This window comes from Bufo gargarizans, chromosome 6, assembly GCF_014858855.1.
Source record: "Bufo gargarizans isolate SCDJY-AF-19 chromosome 6, ASM1485885v1, whole genome shotgun sequence".
NCBI lineage: Eukaryota > Metazoa > Chordata > Amphibia > Anura > Bufonidae > Bufo > Bufo gargarizans.
This window is the reverse complement of record NC_058085.1, coordinates 297,595,212-297,617,662: the sequence shown is the minus strand read 5'-3', so window position 1 is coordinate 297,617,662 and position 22,451 is coordinate 297,595,212. Positions and strand designations below refer to the sequence as shown.

General features: G+C 43.5%; 1 protein-coding gene across 5 annotated transcripts in view; it reads right to left on the bottom strand.

Moving 5' to 3' along the window:
* The window catches only part of FAM13C (family with sequence similarity 13 member C), a 360,167-nt gene that overhangs the window by 100,620 nt on the left and 237,096 nt on the right, over nt 1-22,451 (bottom strand). For 3 of the 5 annotated variants that reach the window (XM_044299040.1, XM_044299044.1, XM_044299043.1), the window contains exon 9: nt 21,242-21,443. In XM_044299040.1, coding sequence (XP_044154975.1) covers nt 21,242-21,443 — 202 coding nt within the window. The remainder of the gene's footprint in view (nt 1-21,241; nt 21,444-22,451) is intronic. The other 2 variants (XM_044299041.1, XM_044299042.1) reach the window with 2 other exon arrangements.

Sequence of the window (22,451 nt, the reverse complement as noted above, 5' to 3'; positions counted from 1 at the left end):
GTTCACACCTCAGCTCTGGAATAAACAGGACACAGGGACTGTAGGAAGCGGTATTAATGTACCGCACTGTAATCGTCTCACTGCCCCGGAAATACGGAAACTGTCTGTAAATACTTTGTTGCTGTTTTTTTCAATAAAATAGTGACAAGGGCAGGAAGGGGACGTGACCAGCAGCGGGGACAAATTTATCTCCATGTGCACAAGTTTCCTGGCATAAATGAAGCCAGAATATATTGCAGCTCAGAGATAGATTTCTGTTTAGGAGCACTGCTGGAGGAGGCGCCTAATGTAATGACCGAGGCCTGAGCCGGGCGTGATAAATCTCCCCCTAGGGATACTAGAATGTTTCATAACTTTTTATTTTACAAAGGAGAAAAAGAAAGAAAGAATAGACAGATAGGAGTATAGATAGATGGATAGATAAATAGATAGCCATGTCATGGATGGATTGACAGATACTAGGATGATAGACAGACAGACATGTAGATAGATAGACATGTAGATAGATAGATCCTTCCTCCATAGCATGTAGATTGTAAGCCCTCGCGGGCAGGACCCTACCTCCTTCTGTACCAGTTTGTATCTCGTCTTGTTCATACCTAGTCTGTATTATGTATGTATTACCCATTTTCATATCTACAGCAACATGGAATGAATGGCGCTTTAATAATAACAATGATAATAGATACAGTAGATAGACTCTATAGAGAACTGTGTGCCATCTACTTTTCAGTGAAGTCCATTTCAAGGCAAGTCAACTTGTTTGCATAAGAAAAATGATGCTTTTATTAGAGCTCCAGAAAATATCCATGTTTTGCACACTTGCATACTAAAACTTTAGCAAATCATCCTGTGAAGATCTCTTGTAAGATACAACCGCCTTTTCATGTCTCCTCCCCTGTCTGTGTAATCAAATCAATTCTAGTATTAAAAACCTCACAAAACCCTGTGTAATAACCTGGGTCAAAATGTTTACACTAACAGAAAATCCCAGTCACATGTATGATTCTAGGTATAGAATATACACCTGGGGTTCTCCCATTCTTCTGTTGGGCCACCCTCACACACAGTGTTGTTTTGTGCTTTATCTTTTTCTTTGCTGGCCAGATGATTGCTGAAGTCCATTAGAAATGATGAGAATGTCTACACACAGCGCTCTGGTCTGTAGCTTCAAACTGCAGCCTGCTGAACGAACAGCTCTTGTCAATACAGGTAAAACTCGAAAAATTTGAATATCGTGCAAAGTTCATTTATTTCAGTAATGCAACGTAAAAGGTGAAACTAACATATGAGAGACTCATTACATGCAAAGCGAGATATTTCAGGCCTTTATTTGGTATAATTTGGATGATTATGGCTTACAGCTTATGAAACCTCAATGTCACCATTTTGAGGTACCCTTTGCTCAGGGGGTACGGATTAATTAGCTGACTAGAGGGTGACACTGAGCCGAGAATATTGAACCTTTTCACAAAATTCTAATTTTAGGCTGCATTAATGCAATTCATTTTAAGTTGCATTACTGAAATAAATCGACTTTTGCACGATATTCTAATTTTTTAAGTTTCACCTGTATAATATTAAGAAAGGCGTAGAAGAAACGGTTTAAAAAACATTACTAAGACTGCATCTAAGAACTTCTGTGTTCTTTACACGCGTTCTAATACGTTAAAAAGTGCCAGCCTGAAAAGCTTAAAATTTAAAACAATGGTTATGGTAGGTTTACCTGTAGAAAATTCTCTGCAGAACTAAAAAAAAAATGTCATCCCAGATATCTGAAAGGGGTTGTTTCATAGATTTCTGCAAGCTCCATTCTGATAAACAGTTGCTAATTTCCTGCTAAAGGTGTTTTCTGGTACTTCGATATTGACGGTGTATATTTTGGGGAGGTTATCAATATCAGATGGGTTGGGGTCTTATACTCAGCAGTCCTACCGATCAGCTGCTACGGGCAGCCGATACTGGACATTGTACAGAGGACAGAACCGGTAGCACAAGCTCCATCCACTGTGTAGTGGCCGTACTGGGGTACTGCAGTTTAGCTCCCATTCAAACGAAATGGAGCTGAGCTGCTGTACCTGGCGCCGGAAACTACAGCCTTTCCTCCATTGTGTAGTTTCTGGCAACAGCAGCTGCTCCATTGCGTAGTTTCTGGCAACAGCAGCTGCCCAGAACACCTTATTGGTGGGGTTGCTGGGTGTGAGACCCCCAGCGATCTGATACAGATGACCTATCCTGAGGATAGGCTATCAATGTCTAAGTCCCAGAAAACTCTTTGACAGTAAAGCTCCATCTTTCTATCCAGTTGGAGAGGTTGGCCATGGACATATCCACAGGACCACCACCGATCATGATGTTGGCACAGTGGTGTACATGCGCTCCATTCATTGTCTAGGGGACTGCCATATACAGAGCTCAGCTATTTCTGACACAGAAGGATCACACATGTGCCCTACCATTCCACTCACACAATGGACTCGGGACACCCATTTTGAAGATCAGTGGAGGTCCCAATGTTCCAATCCCTCTAATTGATAATAGTGAGTCATTATCCTGGGTGGCAATTATGGAGTCTATTGATATAGTCTTGGCATTTCTCCAAAGAAGGAGCTTTAATTGGTGCTCGCCTGCTGACCTCAACAGAACTCTACCTGACCCATAGGATTTGCCCATCCGCGGTACAATATGTGTACGACAGAAAAATGCAAGCTGTAATAAAACAATATTCTTGACGAGCACGAGACTGGAACACATGGTGAGTCCCTATGTAATTATTTATATATGTATCTTCATTTTATTGACCAATTACTTGATGGCATAGCAAATCTCCATACTAAGATGTCCAGGCAATTAAATTGAAGACACGGACATGGCTACAGTTTGTTTGAGAATCAGGAGTCAACCCCTGTAAGGACTATTCCATGCCTCCTCTACTCGTATTAAACAGTCATAGATTATAGACCCTCTAAAAATAAAATACGACCTGGATATGTACTGTAAAGGGTCATTCTCATGCACATATTGTGGATCTTTAATATGGCACCCAATCACTGCTATGGAACCATATTGTACGGATTTTAACCAGAGAAATGCTGAGATATTACCTTATCACATTGAATGCCATATTACAGATGGATACACCATAAAATGGCACAACTACACATGCATGAGCATGAAAGTGGTTGTGCAGGATTTACATAGTGATAACCCATCCTTAGGGCAGGTCATTAGTGTCTGATCAGTGGGGGTCCGACTGCCTGCATCCACACCGATCAGCTGTTTGAAGGAGACAAGCTCTTCAGACTCTGTGTATACCAAGCACTGCTACGTACATTGTATAGCTGTTGTGCTTGTTATTGCAGCTCAATCCCATCCCATTGTATGGGACATGGATGCAGAAAGGACACACGGTTGATGAACATGAGGTCACAGGCTGAGGAAGAAGACCAAGCTCTCCGGCCAAGCACATCAGCCCCTTCCAACAGCTGATCGGCGGGGGTGCTAACCAATGAGCCACCACGGGGGCTCAGTGGTGAGCACTAGTGCCTTGCAGCGCTGGGGTCCTAGGTTCAAATCCGACCGAGGACAACATCTCCATGGAGTTTGTATGTTCTCCCCATGTTTGTGAGGGTTTCCTCCGGGTTCTCCGGTTTCCTCCCACACTCCAAAGACATACTGATAGGGAACTTAGATTGTGAGCTCTATTGGGGCGAGTGTGATGCTGATGTCTGTAAAGTGCTGCGGAATATGTCAGCGCTATATAAGTTCGGAAAATATTATATACAGTCAGGTCCATAAATATTGGGACATGGACACAATTCTAACATTTTTGGATCTATACACCACCACAATGGATTTGAAATGAAACAAACAAGATGTGCTTTAACTGCAGGGTTAACCGCTTTAACTTGAGGGTATTTACATCCAAAATCAGGTGAACGGTGTAGGAATTACAACAGTTTGCATATGTGCCTCCCACTTGTTAAGGGGCCAAAAGTAATGGGACAATTGGCTTCTCAGCTGTTCCATGGCCAGGTGTGTGTTATTCCCTCATTATCCCAATTACAATGAGCAGATAAAAGGTCCAGAGTTCAGTTCAAGTGTGCTATTTGCATTTGGAATCTGTTGCTGTCAACTGTCAAGATGAGATCCAAAGAGCTGTCACTATCAGTGAAGCAAGCCATCATTAGGCTGAAAAAACACAACAAACCCATCAGAGAGATAGCAAAAACATCAGGCGTGGCCAAAACAACTGTTTGGAACATTATTAAAAAGAAGGAACACACCGGTGAGCTCAGCAACACCAAAAGACCCGGAAGACCACGGAAAACAACTGTGGTGGATGACCAAAGAATTATTTCCCTGGTGAAGAAAACACCCTTCACAACAGTTGGCCAGATCAAGAACACTCTCCAGGAGGTAGGTGTATGTGTATCAAGAGAAGACTTCACCAGAGTGAATACAGAGGGTCCAACACAAGATGTAAACCATTGGTGAGCCTCAAAAACAGGAAGGCCAGATTAGAGTTTGCCAAACGAAATCTAAAAAAGCCTTCACAGTTCTGGAACAACATCCTATGGACAGATGAGACCAAGATCAACTTGTACCAAAGTGATGGGAAGAGAAGAGTACGGAGAAGCAAAGGAACTGCTCATGATCCTAAGCATACCACCTCATCAGTGAAGCATGGTGGTGGTAGTAGTGTCATGGAGTGGGCATGTATGGCTGCCAATGGAACTGGTTCTCTTGTATTTATTGATGATGTGACTGCTGACAAAAGCAGCAGGATGAATTTTGAAGTGTTTCGGGCAAAAACCTCCCAGACTGTGAGCTGTGCGCTGCGATTGGCCAGCACTGCAGCCTAGGAGAAGGAGACGCCCACAGGACAAGGGCAGACACCGCCTACTATAACTTAGTGAGTGAACATACTGGAGGGCATAGCGGGAGAACGGAGCGGCACCCGGGGATAATAGTAAGTGCAGTGAGATCCCCGGGCGCCGCTCTCCATGTCAGCATACTTCGTTCACAATGTTTTTCAAGGTGAAAGGTCCTCTTTAATGTATGATTTTTATTCTGTCCCATTATTTTTGGTCCCATAACAAGTGGGAGGCACATATGCAAACTGTTGTAATTCCTACACCGTTCACCTGATTTCGATGTAAATACCCTCAAATTAAGGCCTCATGCACACGACCGTATTTTTTAACGTCCCGCAAAACATGGTTCCGTTGTACCGTGATCCGTGCCCGTTTTTTCTTCCGTGGGTCTGCCGTGATTTTTGGAGGATCCACGGACATGAAAAATGAAATAAAATTCTAAGTCAAGTTTGCCATTGAAATGATAGGAAAAAACGGACACGGATCACGGACACGGATCACGGACACGGATGACAATCTTGGGTGCATCCGTGATTTTCACGGACCCATTGACTTGAATGGGCCCGTGAACCGTTGGCCGTGAAAAAAATAGGACAGGTCATATTTTTTTCACGGCCTAGAAACACGGGTCACGGGCGCGGTGTAAAAACGGTGCACAAGCCGAGTTTTCAACGGGCCCATTGAAAGTCAATGGAGCCGCAGAAAAAAACGGAAAACGGCACAACGGCCACGGGTGCACACAACGGTCGTGTGCATGAGGCCTAAAGCTGACAGTCTGCAGTTAAAGCACATCTTTTCATTTTAAATCCATTGTGGTGGTGTATAGAGCCAAACATGTTAGAATTGTGTTCATGTCCCAATATTTATGGACCTAACTGTAGACACACACTATTTGAAAAGCTCACTTTGCCTATCCTGTATTGATATTGTCACTGGATGTTGGAATAAAGTCAGCACTTTTTAACAGAGTTTGATGTTTTGGCATGTTATTGTACCCAGATCTAAACCTGCGATCCACGATCATGTTGGGGGCTAATGGATTTCTTACTATTGATAAATGTGCCCATTGTGATATACTACAGGGCATTCACATCTGTGGGGAATGCTGCTTTCATGGGTCCAGTGCTATCTGATCTCTAAGACTCTGCTGACATTGCTACAGTCAGATTGGGCAATGATATTGGCTACAATCAGCCCGTCATATGGAAATGTGAAAATAAACCCCTTTATGTAATCTCAAGCAGATCACCTCAGTATAAGGCCTCTTTCACACTACAGTATGTTGAATTCAGTGTTTTGCGTTCCGTTTTTCACGGATCCGTTGTTCCGTTTTTTGCTTCCGTTGTGGTTCCGTTTCCGTTCCGTTCCGTTTTTCCGTATGGCATATACAGTATACAGTAATTACATAGAAAAAATTGGGCTGGGCATAACATTTTCAATAGATGGTTCCGCAAAAAACGGAACGGATACGGAAGACATACGGATGCATTTCCGTATGTGTTCCGTTTTTTTTGCGGACCCATTGACTTGAATGGAGCCACGGACCGTGATTTGAGGCCAAATATAGGACATGTTCTATCTTTTCAACGGAACGGAAAAACGGAAATACGGAAACGGAATGCATACGGAACACATTCCGTTTTTTTGCGGAACCATTGAAATGAATGGTCCCGTATACGGACCGTATACGGAACGCAAAAAACGGACCGCAAAACGGGAAAAAAAAACGGTAGTGTGAAAGAGGCCTAAAGGAAATGGCCACGAGCCAATGCAAACACTGATTAGACAGAATTTATCTAAAGAAGCTTTTGGTGGCCTCAGTTAAACCCAGGAGTAAGGTTAGGATTGCACACAATAATATGTTCTATGTACTAGTAGACGTAATGGACATACAGAATATATATCATGTCACAGAGAAATGTTATAATGGTTAACATATGTTAATTGAAAGGATGTTCAAGGTCATGATGCATTTTTCTACAGCATCATTTCCTGCAGAAGAAGACATGTCGATTTTAGAAAATACTAGTATTCCCTCATTCTTTTCTTAGAACTCTGCATTATACTGTTCCTCCGTTTTTCCTCATGGAAATGCACAAATAAATGGACCATTGGGCATCACCATTCCCCTTGTCCACAAGGTGTGTGTGTCCCTACATAGTGTGGTACTGTCAGCGCTGATTGGGAAGTATCACATTCCATATAAAACAGGAGCGGTGACAAGTAATTCATACATTTCCAGATTAAAAGGATTTTTCCGAATTTAGATGTTGGTTCGTGGCGGTTGCTGTAGCCGTCACGTTCTCCTGGATGGGCATAGGCGTATTGAGATATCTGCTTCCTTATTTCATAGACTGTGTAAGGCTACTTTCACACTGGCGTTTTGGCTTTCCGTTTGTGAGATGCGCCATGGGCTCTCACAAGCGGTCCAAATCGGATCCGTTTTGCCTTAATGCATTCTGAACGGAAACGGATCCGCTCAGAATGCATCAGTTTAGAGGCGGACACCAAAACACTGCTTGCAGCGTTTTGTTGTCCGTCTGACAAAAATGAGCCAAACAGATCTTTTCTGACACACAATGTAAGTCAAAGGGGACTGACACAATCTGGCACAATAGAAAACGGATCCGTCCTCCATTGTCCTTCAATGGTGTTCAAGACGGATCCGTCTTGGCTTTGTTAAAGATAATACAAATTGATCCGTTCTGAACGGATGCAGACGGTTGTATTATCTGAACGGATCCGTCTGTGCAGATCCATGACGGATCCGCACCAAACGCGAGTGTGAAAGTAGCCATAATTCAGTGTCTCCTGCTAGCAACTGATCGAGTATTCATTAAATATCTTCTTTAACTGTGCTCCAGTTTAGTAACAGAGGAATGTGCTGTACCAATGAGACTAATAAGCCACAAGAAGGACCAAAAAGACAAAAGCTAAAGGTGTCATATGTGAAGTGCCACACCTGTCTGCTACTATATATTAAGGGGTTATTCCCATGTTATAACATTTTGGCATATCATTACCATATACCATAAAAATCATGAAATGTGAGGGTCTGACCATTGAAACCAACCAATTCTGAGAAAGATGGGATGAGGTCCCATTGGCTTTTCCTGCACAGCAGCGCTCCTCTCCACCCCCTTGTATAGGAAACCATATCACAGCTCAATTCAAGTAAAATGAGGAAAAACTAACAAAACAGGAGAAACTACCCTAATTCTGAGGATTTAAGGATACATCTCCTGGTGATATGCTGTGATAGGAAAACCCTTTTCAGCTCTGAACCCCGGACATATCCCTATCTCCAACCCTCCGGCCCCCCATTAGAAGCATTTCATGCTCTGATGCTCTCCCTTGCACTGCACTGTATTGCGCAGGTCAAGGGCTTTTTTCTTTATATTTTTACACTGCTAGGCGGTGTCCCCAGTGACGTCAACAGCTCTGATGGGCAAGCTTTAGCGTTGCCCTAGCCATTTTACAGGTTAGGGCAGCGCTAAAGCCCGCCCATTAGTACCGGGCTCACTGCTAGGCGGAAGCCTCCACCTTGCAGTCCCTACGGAGAGCCCGGTACATCACCGGATCTCCTAAAAATGCCTTTGCCCTGCGTGATTTAGCGCAGGGCAAAGGAGAGCATCGGAGCAAACGAAACGCTCTGATGCTCATAACAGGGGGGCCGGAGGGGGGAAGATAGGGATATGTCCGAGGTTCAGAGGTGAACCCCTTTAAGCAAGACTCATGGCACATTAAAGGACACTGCATTGTAAATGTAGAGTGGTAACTCATTCTAAATTTTAGAACATTTCACAATGAAACTCCTCTAAAAATGTTGAATAATGACAAACATACTTTTCAGATTTTTGGTACAAAATGTATTTACTTAGAGGAGATATTAATTTTGGTGATCCCTTACTCCATATACTTGGTAAAGTACATGCAGGCAGGGCCACCATCCCAAATATCTAGCCCCCACCTTCTACACTATCTTGTGGCAGATTAGGTATATTACATTACATGCCTAATTCCAGCAATTGTAAAAACCCTCTAAAATGATACACTTTAATAATTTTACTTAAAAGTATGACATACGGAACACAAATCACTAAGATAAATCTACCGCAGGCAAAATAAATACTGACGGGTGGGGAAGCTGTCCCTGTAGTCTCACCCTAGTCTCGTGCTCAGCCCAGGGACGGCCCCTAAAGGTGGGGACTCCCTGTCCTCGAACCTGGACTACCAAACGCCTAACTCAACCCTACCAATAGAGTAGTGATAGAGGGTAGGATTGGTGCCTGTCGGTAGAAAACAAAATATGAACAAGACACTATACATATACATATAGGAAGGTGGTTGCTCCATACAATCACATTTTCATAAGTGGAGGTCACAATCTGGTATGTTCGCTATCGTTATTTTGTATATATCCCCCACAGATGCTCTTATGAAAATGTGATTGTATGGAGCAACCACCTTCCTCCGCCATGGTCGCTGTATAGTCTAACTGAGTCTGCTCTCCTTCTGTTATCAAGTGATGGTCCCTTCATAACTAAGATGAATACATAATGGACATCGATTTACCAATATTGGTGGTCCTCACCCAAATTACGGTTATCACTTTATAGTATGGGTATCAGTTTTCTTTGATATCAGCTACTTGATCTTACCTACCCCCTGATGATCCCACACAGTGGGGGAAACGCGTTGGGGTTCCTTTTTGTGTTGTATGTTTGGGGTGATTTATATACCTCGGTGTACTTTGTACCATTGACTGTAACCATGCAGCATTAGGGCCGTATACAAAGTCCATCAATTTACCCTATGCCCATAGGTGAGCGTATATGTATAGTGTCTTGTTCATATTTTGTTTTCTACCGACAGGCACCGATCCTACCCTCTATCACTACTCTATTGGTAGGGTTTAGTTAGGAGTTTGGTAGTCCAGGTTCGAGGACAGGAAGTCCCCACCTTTAGGGGCCGTCCCTGGGCTGAGCACGAGACTAGGGTGAGACTACAGGGACAGCTTCCCCACCCGTCAGTATTTATTTTGCCTGCGGTAGATTTATCTTAGTGATTTGTGTTCCGTATGTCATACTTTTAAGTAAAATAATTAAAGTGTATAATTTTAGAGGATTATTACAAATGCTGGAATTAGGTGTGTTTTTCTATTGACCCTGCATTGGATTGCATCTTTACTCGCTGGATTTGTATATTACATTACATGCCAGTTAACAGCTCGGGGAAGGAGGGGGGGGGAGTTAATGTCAGGCATTGTGGGGCAGACTTATGAAAAGTCTAAGGGCCAGGTCACACAAGTTTTTTCCGACTCAAAATCAGCTCCAAAAAAACTCCTCTAAACAGCCTCCCATTCATTTTAATGGGAAACAGCGCTTGCTTTTTTTTCCACATAGAAAAAAGAAGCAGCGTGCCCTATCTCTGCGCCGAATCTCCAATTTAAATAAATGGGAAGTCTAAATAGTTCCAAAAACCACAAGCTAAATGTGAATTTTTTTATGAAGTAAACACCCACTGGTTAAAAAACAACCTTCAAAAATCACATCAAAATGCGTGCTGGATTTTGTAAGCGAATTTTCAAAATCAGTGGTGTGAACATACCGTAAAATAAAAACTTTGTAGCTGATGGCAACCAATCACAGGGCAGCTTTCACTTTTCAGCCGCACTAGAAGCAATGCAAGCTGCGTTGTGATTGTTTGCTGTGGGGAGCAAAGATAGATTTTCTTGTAGAAAGTTTATTGTAACTCTGCCCCAAATTATTTCAAACACAAATAGTTGAGATAAGTGGGGCCTCCGATCATAAAAACAAAAACTGCACGGTAAATTATTGCTGTACAAAGTGACGCAGTATTATTGTGAATGTCATTCAACATACTTACTAAAATCAAAAAAACAGTCAATTAACCAACCCTTTTCAACTCTATATTTTCTCCTGGGACTAAAATAGAAGTGCGGTTATGAGAACTAGAGATGAGCGAATTTCATATTTTGAAATTTGTTCACGCTTCGTTTACTACATAACAGAAACCGGTCAGATCCGTTATGCAGCCCATAGACTTCTATTATGATGGAATGAATAATGGAATGCCTCTAAAGGCATTCTGTTATGCATTCCGTTATAGAATTGCGTTATGGTCTGTGGTAACGGAATCCATAACGCAATTCACCTTTTACCAGTAAACAAAGCGTGAACAAATTTCATAACTGGAAATTCGCTCATCTCTAATGAGAACCTTTGCTTGTCAACATTATTTTCATATGCAAATCCATCACTGAAGTCTGAAATAATATAGCACTGACATAAAACATGATATGCTGTAAGACAAGTGACAATGTCTGACACAAGTGACACAATTGTGAATCATAGATTAGCAGACCTGCAGAGAAATGGAATGTTTTATATGTGATCGTGTATGGTGTAAATGTGTAGTAGAGGTGAGTATTGTCATTGTGCCATCATCTGCTGCCATGATCACTTGATGTGACATTATCATGGACGTCATATAACCCAGCAGAAATATAAGATATGAGAGGCTGGTGGATGAGCATCAATGAAAACTATGTTAAAGGGGTTGCCTCATCATCTGAGACAATGGGGGCATATCGCTAGGATATGCCCCCATTGTCTGTTAGGTGGGGATCTCACCACTGGGACCTGCACCTATTTCCTAAAGGGAGCCCTGAAAGTGGTGGGGGACGCACTGCGCATGCCCAGCCAACAGGGGAGTAGATATAGGGGATGCAGCGATAGCAGCCGCTACTGGGCCCAAAGACCCTTGTGCCACATAAGAAGACACTGGTATGATAGAAAGTGAATGCTGGTCAAGTTACACCTCTAGCTGGAGGGAAGGGGTTAGGTCAAGAATTTGGCATGGGGGAGGGGTTGCTATTTTAATGTTTGCTTCAGGCAGAACGGAGGCTATATGCTTCCCTGCCTCTGGCCACAAAGCACTGAGGGAGGAGGGGCCCAAGCTGAACTCTTGCACCAGGGCCCATGAGCCTATAGCTACGCCCCTGGCAGCCACCCTCCATTCATTTCTATGGGTCATGCGCTGTGTGCTCCCAGTCACTTCTGTGGGGAGAGGGCCTATGGTGGCAGGACCGCAGTCCTCCAGCCACCACTTTGGCCCGCTCCGTTCTTGATATAAGTGGGTTCCCGGCATATGACTATCAGACAACGGGGGCACATGCGAGCCATAGGACCCTATTGTCTCAGATGAGACAACCCCTTTACCCTTCTGTAACAGGTCAGTGTAGCGTGGAGAGGGCTGCTGTATAGCAGACAGAACTTTATTTGACAACTCTAATACAAGAGTCTACACATACCCAAAGAGCTAAAGTTTTAGTTTTGGTTCTCCAGCCTTAGACCTATTAAAATCAGTGTCCTCTCTGTGTTTCCAATTGGCACGGAGCGTCAGTATTAGACTGGCCGATTGTTGGTCAGTTCATCGTTAACAAGCATTTGCAGGAATGCTCGTTAGCGATGATCTGCAGTGTAATACTGCCACCGATTACCCGTTGTCCATTGCGCAATCCAAATTTTTAAGCTCGTTTAAAAATCTTCGTTTGCCAGCGGCAGATTGTGTTGTGTAATCCAACTAGACAGCATGGGGATGACTGATGGCATAACGATCACTCCTCCCTATACTGTGGAGTAGATCGCTGCATGTAATAGTAGCGGCCTACTTCGCCAGCAAGCAGAGGATTGCTGGGAAGGAACACATCTTTCACGACTAGATCATGTAGTCTAATACAGCCTTTAGACTTGTTTATTGGTAGACTTTTTTGGTGCTACTATATTTTGCTACCTACCAAAACATTTACACTATAGAGTGTAGTCTACCCGAACAATAACTACATTCCATCAACCAATGAGGAGGAGAGGTGGTTACAATGACCGAGGAACACACGGGAACCTCCCGGGCCTTCTGAGCTGAAGAAATGAAAGTAGCCGACCTTAGACATTGAGAACGAAGAAGCAATCTCCCATAAAAGAGGAGGATAAAGCCTGGAAGATGCCCTCTGGTATTTTCCAGGTTCCTAGAGGAGTGCTACTGTACTGAGGCCATATTGAATTTTATAATGTCCCAGGCTGAGAAGGGGCTGTGGATTGGACATAAGGGGTAAAATATTGATGGCCTATATTCAGGATAGGTCATCAACACTTGATCAGAGGGAGTCTGGCTCCCAGTGCCCAAGCCGTTCAGCTGTCTGAAAAGGTCATGACTCTCTGGTGAGTGCTGCGGCCTTTTCCTAGGCCATTGATATCACATTTAATGCTCATGTGGTCTATGTGTAGCTCAGCCCTTATTCAAGTGAATGGGCCTGGGCTGCAATAACGAGCAGAGCTGCTAAGCAATGAATGGAGCTGTGCTTGGTATGTTATGAGGAGGCTGCAGTGCTCAGCAGAGCGCCATGGCCTCTTCAAACAGCTGATCGGTGAAGGTCCTGGGTGCAGGGGTGCACCACCAATGAGGCCAGGTGAGGCGACCTAGACACAAGTGGGGGCAGTGTCTGTGGGAACATCTCTCTATATTTAACTGTATCACAGTATGCCTTAAACTGTAGTTCTGGAGGGATTGGGCATCGTTTCAATTTTCGACTCAGGCAGCAAAGGCTAGGCCCACCCCTGCCTGGCTGTTGGTACCCCATAGATTAAATATTCATGACCTATCTTGAGGATAGGTCACAATAAATATTCTACTCCTGGAAAACCCCTGTAAAGAAGACTACACATATGGGGTGCAGCTACAGAAAAAGGGCCCAGCCAGGACAGATCTCAAGGTCGATGAGATCCTGAAGTGGGTCCATGAGCTGCCTGATGGAGCATCGTGAATCGATACACCAGGCATGCCGCTGGAAGCATTTATGGCATGCTGTAAATGACTGGTGCACGTTTGGCTGTTTTGAGGGGAAGCAGGATCGGTGGAGTTGCCGGACTCACAGATCAGACAATTACGACATATCTAATCCCTATCTATAGTCACCAATCTGCTCAGTAATATCATACATAAAGTATGACAGAGCAAATATGGAAGCAACGAGATGAAATTCAGGAATAGTTACAAAAGTCGGAATAATTAGATACAGTACTGCGCCGTGCATTCTAGATGCCAGGAATCAGATGGGATTGTAAGCCGTTTCCATAGATGATTATCGGCCTCATTGTAAACACTGGCTGATTTTTGGCGCATCAAATTGGAAGTTCACTGTGCTTTATACAGTGAAGTAGGGCGCAGCTGTGATCGCTCTTGCAAATCCTATTTATAACTGTCTGAATTGTGCAGCTGCAGAAAGCAAAATGGCTCTTGTGTTGTTGATGAGCAAATTAAAAAGCAGAAAAAGAAAGTAAAGTGATCTCGACATTCCAGGGGGGCTTCTTATTTAATCAAACATCAGGATGTTTCCATTAAGGTTCCCTCCATAATGCATGACTACTTCGGAAACATAATGGTGCACGTTCCGGCAGTCTGATGTACAGGTTTTTAAACATAAACCTGCCTTGAAAGCAGACAGACGGAGGCGGCTGTACATCATGGGACGCGTGCTTTCTGCGTGGTCTGCAATTAAATAGAAATGAGCGGCCCAGGATATTTCTCATCTATAGCTACGGAAGTGCCTTTATTCTGGAAACGGTCTTCATTAATTGGATGTTATTCCAATTTATGTGTTTTTATCAAATGTTTTTGGTGCTGTTTTTTTTGTTTTTTAATTACCACATTTTTTTTTTACATTTTTTAACACCCAAAAGAGAAGCACCAAAAGGGATTACAACTGCCACAGAAAAATACAAATTAAAAAAAAATGATGCAAAATATGTGGCATTTTTTCTAAAGATTGATGTGCGAAACCAGTCTTAGGCCCCTTTCACACGGGCGAGTTTTCCGTGCGGGTGCGATGCGTGCGGTGAACGCACTGCACCCGCACTGAATCCTGACCCATTCATTTCTATGAGACTGTGCACACGAGCGGTGATTTTCACGCATCACTTGTGCGTTGCGTGAAAATCGCAGCATGCTCCTCTTTGTGAGTTTTTCACGTAACGCAGGCCCTATAGAAATGAATAGGGTTGCGTGAAAATCGCATGCATCCGCAAGCAAGTGCGGATGCGGTGCGATTTTCACGCATGGGTTCTAGGTGACAGTCTATTCACTGTATTATTTTCCCTTATAACATGGTTATAAGGGAAAATAATAGCATTCTGAATACAGAATGCATAGTATAATAGTGCTGGAAGGGTTAAAAATAATAAAAAAGTTAACTCACCTTCTCCTCTTGTTCGCGTAGATGCCGGTCTGTTCTTTATCTGTGGGCTAAAGGACCTGTGGTGATGTCAGATCACATGCTCCATCACCATGGTGATGGACCATGTGATTGGAGCATGTGATCTGACATCACCTCAGGTCATTCAGCCCACAGCTAAAGAACAGACCGGCATCTACGCGAACAAGAGGAGAAGGTGAGTTAACTTTTTTTTATTATTTTTAACCCTTCCAGCACTATTATACTAAGCATTCTGTATTCAGAATGCAATTATTTTCCCTTATAACCATGTTATAAGGGAAAATAATACAATCTTCAGAACATCAATCCCAAGCCCGAACTTCTGTGAAGAAGTTCGGGTTTGGGTACCAAACATGCGCGATTTTTCTCACGCGAGTGCAAAACGCATGACAATGTTTTGCACTCGCGCGGAAAAATCGCGCATTTTCCCGCAACGCACCCGCCTCTTATCCGGGCAAAAAACATGACGCCCGTGTGAAAGAGGCCTTAAAGGGGTTGATATAAAAAATGAAAATCAGACATCATATAGAACATGACAACCTCTTTCTAAGGGCTTGTTCACACGACTGTGCCATGTTTTGCAGTCCGCAAAACATGGATGCCGTCCGTGTGCCTCCCTCAATTTGCGGAACAGGAGGCCCATTATAGAAATGCCTATTCTTGTCCGCAAAACGGACAAGAATAGGACATGCTTCATAATTTTTGCGGGCCACGGAACGGAGCAACGGATGCGGACAGCACACAGAGTGCTGTCCGCATCTTTTGCGGCCCCAGTGAAGTGAATAGGTCCGCACTCGAGACGCAAAAAAATGCGACTCGGATGCGGAACCAAACCACGGTCGTGTGAATGCTCCCTAACAAAGCTAGAACCAGCCCTGTACCTCACATGGATCCAGAGATCTCCCCAATCATTACTCCAATAGTTCTGCTAGGCTGGCAGCTCAGGGGCCGGTCCTTCCTGCTGTGCTGCTCTTTTCCTGTAACTGCCACAGTAGATATTGCTGGTGACAGTTGAAAATTTAAACTGAGCGCATGCAACCCCCTCAGCGAGGGAGAAAAGACCAAACAGCAGGTGGCGCTATACAGATACATTTTCTTGAATAACTCAGTGGCTATACTAACTTTTTAATTACATGCAATTACAAAAGTATTCAGATCCAGGTGCTGATTTGAAAAATGTAGAATATTTTTTTGTGCACAACCTTTTTAAGGGTATATGCACACGACAGTGTAGTTTTTCAGATTTTCCAGTTGGATTTTTGTAATGTTTTCGCTGCATTTTAGCATCAAATCCACACCAAAATCTGTATGCATTTCCACACCAAATCTGCACTTAAGGAGCAACTAAAAATGTTTAGCGGCTCCAGATTTTTTTCATTTCTGTTTACTATATAATTTATGTGCTTTGCAATGTATTTGTAGTGCATCCAACACAAAACTGACAAACAAATTGTATACACCACACGGTGCGAAATAAAATTTATAGAAGAATTGACAAACTGCGATTCTCCAACTATGGCTGCTTTTTTGGCAAATGTACCTACATTGCATCTTCCATGTCTGCACCGTTTTGTGTTGGATGCACTAGAGGGAAGAGGGATTGGAGAGCGTGTATAACAAACAGAACTGAATAATCTGGAGCTGCTAAACATTTTGAAGTAGTTAAAGGGAACCTGTCACCGGGATTTTGTGTATAGAGCTGAGGACATAGATTTCTAGATGGCCGCTAGTACATCCTCAATACCCAGTCCCCATAGCTCTGTGTGCTTTTATTGTGTAAAAAACCAGATTTGATACATATGCAAATTAACCTGAGATGAGCCCTGTCCCTGACTCATCTCACATACAGGACTCATCTCAGGTTAATTTGCATATGTATCAAATATTTTTTTTACACAATAAAAGCACACAGAGCTATGGGGACTGGGTATTGCGGATGTGCTAGCGGCCATCTAGAAACCTATGTCCTCAGCTCTATACACAAAATCCCGGTGACAGGTTCCCTTTAATTGTCCGGAAAGAGATGGGGATCAGAACAGAAAATTATTCATGAGAGGAGCATATTGGATCCTGAAGTTAAATACCAGGTATCCAAAGGGATTCAATTACAAAATTCTTCTCATGTATAAGTTCATGTTCATGTAATGGTCATTCCCAAACCTAACGTCACCAGCGGCAAATTGCGCTTGTTTTTAAACAGGTGTATGTAGGTGCAAGCTTTTTTATTCTGTGACTAAGAACTGTTCAAAACGCGTCAGTAACCGCGATGGATTTATGCTGGAACCGTTTTTATTTCATTTGGAATAAAGCTGGATATTTTAGAATACGAGATGCGAGGGATTTGGCCAATTTTCATTTCTGCATCGGTAGATATCCTTGATTTGGTCGACAAGGCGTCCCTGCACACGATAAAATGAGGATTGCGCCAAGCACATGAACTGTGGACAGAGGGAACGTGAGGAAGCTCCCAATTGCATAGGATATGTTTCTTTGAACTTGGCTACTTGCCCTGCAAGCGCGACCACCACTGATGGATTGCAGGGTGGTTGTATGGATTGGTGGGTGGTCATAACCATGGAAACAAACAGTGTATAATGTCATGGAAAAATGAATCCAGCCAGCAAAGGAGGCAATATGGACAATCACAGTACATTAGTAAGTGCCTTGTATTAACTATCTCTACATAATAAATGCTGTTTGCTGAAGTGAGACAACCCCTTTAAGAGCATGAATATTCAGAGATGGACACAGGAAAAATCACTTTAGTATAAAACGTTATGTAAAATACAGGGCACTTAAGAGACCGTGACCAAGTGGTTGTAACAAATACAATTTTATTGGTAATAAATCAAAATAGGATAAAACCAAGTGCAATATAATATGATAAAAAATGATAAAAAATAAGTGCACAATTAGTACATGCTTATATAGTGATTATCACTCTATTCAGGCTAATTCAAAAGTCCGCTGTATATAGATTTGCATCAAGGCGGACCTCAATGTTGTGACCAGTATATTGATTGGTATCGCAATCACTAAAAGTTCAATCCAATAATTTGTGCAGTCTAAAAATGGATACCTGAGTGTAGTTGATGTAGACCAGAAATCAAATGTCCCGCACTTTGTTGCAGCGGCGTCCAGCCGAAGCAAATGTAAGTAGCGGCGTCCAGCCGAAGCAGATGTAAGTAGCGGCGTCCAGCCGAAGCAGATGTAAGTAGCGGCGTCCCGCTACTGAATTACTTGCAAGTGAATGAATAGAAATCGACCAAACCTTGACTTGTGACCACTTTCCCAAATGTGCCTCTGTTCGTGCAGCACTTGTGAAATCAGGAGATCGCAGGTGGCTCTATAATTCGCTATACAAGCCTGTAGACCTCCGCTTTCAAATAGAAATTCCGCAATAGTATAATGACGGAGAATTTTGTCTGTAAAGGTCCACCTCTGCTCTGTGAATTGGTCAGTCTTCGGTACTTAGGTATTTAGGGGGGTGTCGCACCAGACGCGTTTCGGGGTCTAGCTATATGCCCCTTCCTCAGTGGTATAGGTTATACCACTGAGAATAGAGAATACATAGTTTAAAAAGGACCCATTCATGGGGAGAAGTGGCACCTCCTACTCGTCTCAGCTTGATTGACAGGTGTCTCCCGATTTGTGTATAGCGGAAAGACTTGTCAATCAAACTGAACTGGGCAGGAGCCATCCCATTATGCTTCTAATATTTCAGCTGCTTTTAAAATTATGTCTTTTCCGAAACGCCGCAGCATTCCAGAATAAAACATATCTGTCTCTATTGAGAGCCGCCAGGATTTCATGCTGCCCATGGTTCAAGCACCATAAATCTCCAGACGGGTTTCCTACAAGCTAGATTCATGTTGGGTGTTCTTGTGGAATTTAATATTTAAGACCATGGAAACTAGATATATTAAATCTTATAGCACAGGGGTTACTGGAACCTGCCATACATTCCCAATATGTCCTCCAGTTCCAATCATTCTCTACTTTCTCTATGAGCATTCCACCTTTTCTTTCCTTTTTATAGCCTTCTCTTAGGCTACTGTCACACCTGCACTTTCCCTTTCCACTATTTAGATCCGTCATAGGATGCAATATTTTGTGCTGCACTGTGGTACCTGGTTCTGCTGGGGCAGTATATTGTGCTGCACTGTGGTACCTGGTTCTGCTGGGGCAGTATATTGCACTGCACAGTGGTATTTGTTTTTGCTGGGGCAGTATATTGTGCTGCACTGTGGTATTTGGTTCTGTTGGGGCGATATTTTGTGCTGCACTGTGGTATCTGGTTTTGCTGGGGCAGTATATTGTACTGCACTGTGGTATCGGGTTCTGCTGGCGCAGTATTTTGTCCTACACTGTGGTACCTGGTTCTGCTGGGGCGGTATATTGTGCTGCACAGTGGTATTTGTTTTTGCTGGGGCGGTACATTGTGCTGCATTGTGGTACCTGGTTCTGCTGGGGCAGTATTTTGTGCTGCACAGTGGTATTTGTTTTTGCTGGGTCAGTATGTTGTGCTGCACTGTGGTACCTGGTTCTGCTGGGGCAGTATTTTGTGCTGCACTGTGGTACCTGGTTCTGCTGGGGCAGTATTTTGTGCTGCACTGTGGTACCTGGTTCTGCTGGGGCAGTATTTTGTGCTGCACTGTGGTACCTGGTTCTGCTGGGGCAGTATTTTGTGCTGCACTGTGGTACCTGGTTCTGCTGGGGCAGTATTTTGTGCTGCACTGTGGTACATGGTTCTGCTGGGGCAGTATTTTGTGCTGCACTGTGGTACCTGGTTATGCTGGGGCAGTATATTGTACAGCACTGTGGTATCTGGTTCTGCTGGGGCAGTATTTTGTGCTGCACTGTGGTACCTGGTTCTGCTGGGGCAGTATATTGTGCTGCACTGTGGTACCTGGTTCTGCTGGGGCAGTATTTTGTGCTGCACTGTGGTACATGGTTCTGCTGGGGCAGTATTTCGTGCTGCACTGTGGTACCTGGTTCTGCTAGGGCAGTATATTGTTCTTTACTACGGTATTGGTGACCCTGCCTACTTCTGTTGTACTGCAATCTGTCAATTTGGATCCACCTAAAACATGGGGCCATTTTTAGGTTTCTTCTAGGGCCACTGTAAGTTGCCATTCCTCCCCTGGGCCCACCCTGACCGTTCACATCTATTTCCTCAGTATTTCAATCAGAGTTCTGTCTTACTAACATCTTAGAGGGAGAGCCAGTTCCATCTTGACTGGGCCATGGTGCGAAAACTTGGATAGAATATCAAGTGACATTTACTTTATCTGGCAGTTTACGCTCTGAACATTAGAGAACGCGGCTTGTACGTAGCCTCCCAACAGAGAACCGTGAAATATTATTATGGAGTTCCGCTATTGTGTTAAACATACCCAGAGAAAAACTGCATCTGGGAAACTGTGACTTTCTTTAAAACCCTACTGGAATAATAAAAGCGGATAGGGAAATAGGGAGACAATATTAAAGGGAATCTGTCACCCTGATTTTGGACTATTAGTACAGCAGATATGGAGTCCAGATCAATATTTATTTATTTTTTTACTGCCCCTGGTTTCCCCGCTGTAAGCACTCAGTCCAGGCTGCTGAGAGAGCACTTACCTGCGCATGTATTTCCATGCAGATCTGATCGCTGACAGCGAGAGAACGGAGGGCAGTAGGGAAATATAAAATAGTGATCTGGAGTACTACTCATGTATTACTGTAGATAATAAAATCAGGGTGACAGATTCCCTTTAAAGGTGTCTTTCCACCAAATAAAAAAGGCTTGCAGTGGGATACGAAATTATATAGCTTATACTTACTTCTCCCATTCCCCACCGCTGGTGTCTGGGTCCGTGCTGCGCTCCACTTCCGGCTCTTGTCCTGACACAGCAGGAAATGACTGTAAAAGCCACTCAGCCAATCAGCGGATGCCGTGATGACCCGCCTTAACCAGCGATTTGCTACCATTCCCAGCTGTGCGGGGACGTTAGTAGGAAGCGCAGCGCAGCAGGGGCCCAAGGACTATATAAAGTATATATCATTCATTTCTTATAATTTCTCTTACCTGGTTTCCTTCATGTATCTTCCCATTGTCTGATCTGCCACCTGATCTTGGCTGCTTTGACTGCAAGATTCCAATCCCATGTCTGCTGGACCCATCAAACAGCTTCTTGTCCATGTGATGCGGAAGGTCCCGGGAACATGCAGCATTTTCCTCCAGTTCGGGAGCTCTGTGAGGGTAGTTTTCTTTGTTATTGTCATCTCTGCTAATTAGAAAGATATAGCAATAAACAGAATATCAACCCATGGGGTGGTTATATTACAGGGCACCTGTCACCAGCAACCCCCCCATCAAACTGTTTGCACAGACACATGGCTGTGGTTCACCGGATTAGAACACGGTTATTTTGTTGATCTGAGGCTCCGTTCCCGAGTTATAATATGTTTTCCTAGTACAAAATAGGCCTTTGGTGCAATAAGGGCACCGCTCTTGCTCTTGTTGCGCCCAAGCTTCACTCCTTTCTGTGGCCAGTCCCTCCTTCGCTGCTTTGCCACTGCCTGGCTCCTTCAATCAAAGCAGCCAGGGAAGGGCTGGCAATAGAAATGAGTGGAGCAACAAGAGCAATGGCGATGCCCTTGTTGCACTAAAGGACTAATTTGCATATTAAAATCCAGATCAGTGTCTATGCAAACAGTTAGATAGGGAAGGCGCTGGTGACAGATTCCCTTTAACCATTTCATTAACAAAATTATTGTCACCGGTGAGAATAGGCACTAAAAGGGTATTCCAGTAGGTACAACTTATCCCGTATCCACCGATCAGATAACTTCAACCTACTGGAATGCCTCTTTTAAGACTCTGCATAGTATTAGCAAAACATGGTTGCTTTCTTCCAGAAACTCTTGAATGGGGCCGAGATGCAAAACCAGAGAAGAGTGTAGCTGCTGATAGAAGTAAGTAGCCATGTTTTATGTAGGACGGTCGACCCCCAGCCTCATATTAAGGAATATATTATGGAATAGCAAAATAGCAATTCCCTAATAAATTTTCAGAAAAATTCTTATCATTTTGTACAAAAAGGAAACAATCGTGTTCAGGGTGTATGACAGCCGGGGCTCGCATGACATGGACAGCGTTACAAATTATACTTCCCATTGCAGATTAGAAAACAAGAGCTCCGAGGCTACCAATAACCACAAGCAAATGACTCCATACACATCAACATATCCCCATCAGCTTGAAGGGCTTTTCCAACAGTTGTTTTTACGGATGA